This window comes from Tiliqua scincoides, chromosome 2 (genome assembly GCF_035046505.1).
Source record: "Tiliqua scincoides isolate rTilSci1 chromosome 2, rTilSci1.hap2, whole genome shotgun sequence".
NCBI lineage: Eukaryota > Metazoa > Chordata > Lepidosauria > Squamata > Scincidae > Tiliqua > Tiliqua scincoides.
This window is the reverse complement of record NC_089822.1, coordinates 132,323,916-132,327,550: the sequence shown is the minus strand read 5'-3', so window position 1 is coordinate 132,327,550 and position 3,635 is coordinate 132,323,916. Positions and strand designations below refer to the sequence as shown.

Here is a 3,635-nt window from a genome sequence, read left to right as displayed (position 1 = left end):
TACTCATAAACACAAATGCAACAGGTTGTGTCTGAAATTTTTTTAGAGCTGCTACGAATTTAGCTTTTGCATTTTCTCCAGCTCAGTTTTGCCCTTTCAGTTCTTCTGTTAAATGAGATTAGGAACACTTTCATCTTTGACAAAATATGCATCTGAATAAGGGAGGTTTTCAGATAGTAGAATAAATAGTTGGTTGGGAAAACAAACATACACTGGTCGCAACATGCACTAGCTGCAAGGAATTGCAACAATTCCTAGTTTTGTCTAATCTAGTTTTGTCATTCGTGATGGGAATTGTCTCTGTACCTCTGGTTTGGATATATCTGGGTAGAACAGTAGATTGGATATATCTGGGTAGAACTGGGTAGATTGTGGAACAGTGAATATAGAGGGCAGAAGACAAAATACACTTCCTGACTTTCTTTGTCCCCCCCCCCCGCCCCCGGAAAGAGCATATCCTCCAAAGTAGCCAGCTCTCAAGAACTCTGGGGAATTTAACAGACTGCTCTGAGATCCAGACAACAACCAGCTCATCGCAGCCGAGGGGAGTCCCTGTGGGAACTCCTCTGGACTGCATTTTGCTATGAAACAGTCTAGATCGTATTAAAAACCAGTCATAATTCAAACTGTAACCTTCAGTTTTTTCCTCTCTAGTGTCCTTTCCCAGTGAGATTCAAAGGCTGGCAGCCCCCGCTCTTCTGCTGCTGAAGAAGAGTGTAAACAAGCAACCGAGTGCAAACAAGCAACCAGAGGAAAGGACTTTTCCGCAGCTACCAAGATGGGCATGAGGATCAAGCTGCACAGCACTGACCATCCCAACAATCTGCTGAAGGAACTTAACAAATGCAGGTTGTCGGAGACTATGTGTGATGTGACCATTGTGGTGGGCAGTCGTTCCTTCCCTGCACACAAAGCGGTGCTGGCATGTGCTGCAGGCTATTTCCAGAACCTTTTTCTCAACACGGGACTGGATGCTGCCCGTACGTATGTGGTGGATTTCATCACTCCAGCCAATTTCGAAAAGATCCTCAGCTTTGTCTACACTTCGGAGCTCTTCACAGACCTGATCAACGTGGGGGTCATTTACGAAGTTGCTGAAAAACTGGGCATGGATGACTTGTTGAAGGCTTGCCATTCCACCTTCCCAGACCTGGAAAACTCAGCTGTCACAAAACAGCCCTCTGTCTCCGGTGAAAACCGGCCCAGTGGTGCTTTGCCTGAACCAAGCCAGTACCTGGGTGAAATCCGAAACAGTGGTGAGCACCTGGGACCAGAGCGGAATTGCAGTGTGCCGGGGGACACAGCAGTTGGCTTCAAGGAAGATCATGTGAATGAAGGTAACCATAACTTAATGCACCCGCAGACTCCCAAAACTGAAGAGCAGGAGTCATCGGCACAGTTCACCGGTGCCATGAGCCTCATGACACAGGCTGGCCTCGGCAATATCAGCATGGCTGTTCAAACCACTGTGAACTCTTTCCAGCCTTATAAGATCCAGAGCAATGGGGATTACAGCAAAGGCAATTTTTTTGCCTCGGATGCCTCACTGGACATTTCCACAGGCAGCAATTCTTGCCCTAGCAACAGTGACCACTCCAAAGATCAGGGCTTTGGGCAGATGGATGACCTGCAGCTGGAAGACCTGGGGGAAGAAGACCTACATTTTGAAGATCCCAACGAAGAGTTAGTAGCTGCAGAAGAAGTGATTGAGCTCAGTGATGACAGTGAAGAGGAGCTACCCTTCGAGAATGACAACCGGGATAACAAGGCTATGCCCTGTCAAGTGTGTAAGAAGGTCTTAGAACCCAACATACAGCTGATCCGCCAGCATGCTCGGGACCATGTGGATCTCCTAACTGGCAACTGCAAGGTCTGTGAGACACATTTTCAGGATAGGAACTCTAGAGTTACCCATGTCCTGTCACACATTGGGATATTCCTCTTCTCTTGTGACATGTGTGAGGCAAAGTTTTTCACCCAGTGGCAGCTCAGTCTTCACCGTCGAGAAGGGGTGTTTGAGAACAACATCATCATCCACCCTAGTGACCCACTGATAGGGAAGATCAACCTGTTTAGTGGGGAACTGGCATGTGCCGCCTGTGGGAAACCACTGGCCAAAGATTTTCACATGGTTCGTGGCCACATACTGGATCATGTGAACTTGAAAGGTCAAATATGTGGAGTGTGTGACCAGCGACACCTCAATCTCTGCAGCCTGATGTGGCATACACTTTCCCACCTGGGCATCTCTGTTTTTTCTTGCTCTGTTTGTGCCAACAGTTTTGTGGACAGGCACCTCCTGGAGAAGCACATGGTGGTCCACCAAAGCATGGAAGAAGCCCAATTGCGGTGTCACTACTGTGGCCAGGCTTTCAAGCTCGAGGCTGCTTATCGCTACCATGTGAGCCAGCACAAATGTAGCTCTGGCCTGGACCTGCTCCGGCCCAGCTTTGGGGACAGACTCCATCAGCAAACTTTACAGAAGAGAAAGTTGGCTGAAGAGCTCCTAAGTGAGGATGTGGCTCTCCAGAACCAACCTGGGAACAGTAAGTACAGCTGCAAGGTGTGTGGAAAAAGGTTTGCCCACACAAGTGAATTCAACTACCACCGGCGGATCCACACAGGGGAGAAGCCTTATCAATGCAAAGTGTGCCACAAGTTCTTCCGTGGGCGTTCCACCATCAAGTGCCATCTGAAGACGCACTCTGGGGCCCTCATGTACCGGTGCACAGTTTGTGGCCACTACAGCTCCACCCTTAACCTTATGAGCAAGCATATAGGGGTGCACAAAGGTAGCCTCCCACCTGACTTCACCATTGAGCAAACTTTCATGTACATCATCCATTCCAAAGATACGGAGAAAAACACAGATAGCTGATGTGGCTGAATTGGGGAAGCAAACACTACTTGCAGGAGTGGCAGAGCTCATTTCAGTTTAAAAAATAACAACATTACTTTTAATTATCAGGCGCCATCAGCATTGTACTTTGTTGCCCTTTGTCTTGTTAGGGGGATATCTTACATTGCTGTTCTGTGAAAACAACAGCACGTTCAATGTGTTATTGTTCTCAAGAGATCTGTTGTGTTTACCTCCTGCTGAGTCCAACGCTCATCATTTCAAATCTAGGAAATAGACTGTATTTTTGTTCCCCATTGGATAGGCTCCCCTGTTTGCTGCTAAGGAATATTGATGATTCACATCAACAAACAGGGATAGCAATGGTGGAGAAGAAAGAAAGGGAATTGCTTCAGTGTTGCTATTGGGAGAATGTAAAAATGACAAAAGTTTACTGTGCAGTCCTAACATGTATACACAGAAGTAAGTTGCACTTTGTTGAATGGAACTTACTCCATGCTTACTAAGTGTGCAGAGCAAGCCTATGGACATCTACTTAGAAGTCGATCCCATTGTGTTCAGTGGTGCTTACTTCCAGGAAGGTGTGCCTAAGATTGCAGCTTTAGCCTTAGATTTTTGTCAGATAACTTTATATTCCCCTCTCCCTGGGGTTACCAACAGTTTTTCCTAGATCCTGCTGCCTTTTAACAGACATTAGCAGGTGATTTTATATCCATGCTGTGAAAAACTTCATCTGTTGATTTCGATAAAGCTGCTGCAAAAAGGCACAAGAAAAGGG

The 3,635-nt window shown here is 46.8% G+C and overlaps 1 protein-coding gene across 1 annotated transcript; it reads left to right on the top strand.

Annotated features, from left to right (window-relative positions):
* Positions 1-778: 778 nt before the first annotated feature.
* ZBTB39 (zinc finger and BTB domain containing 39) lies at positions 779-3,142 on the top strand. Its single transcript, XM_066617195.1, has one exon. It carries the CDS (start codon positions 779-781, stop codon positions 2,876-2,878), a length of 2,100 nt encoding a protein of 699 aa, XP_066473292.1. The 3' UTR covers positions 2,879-3,142.
* Positions 3,143-3,635: the final 493 nt, after the last annotated feature.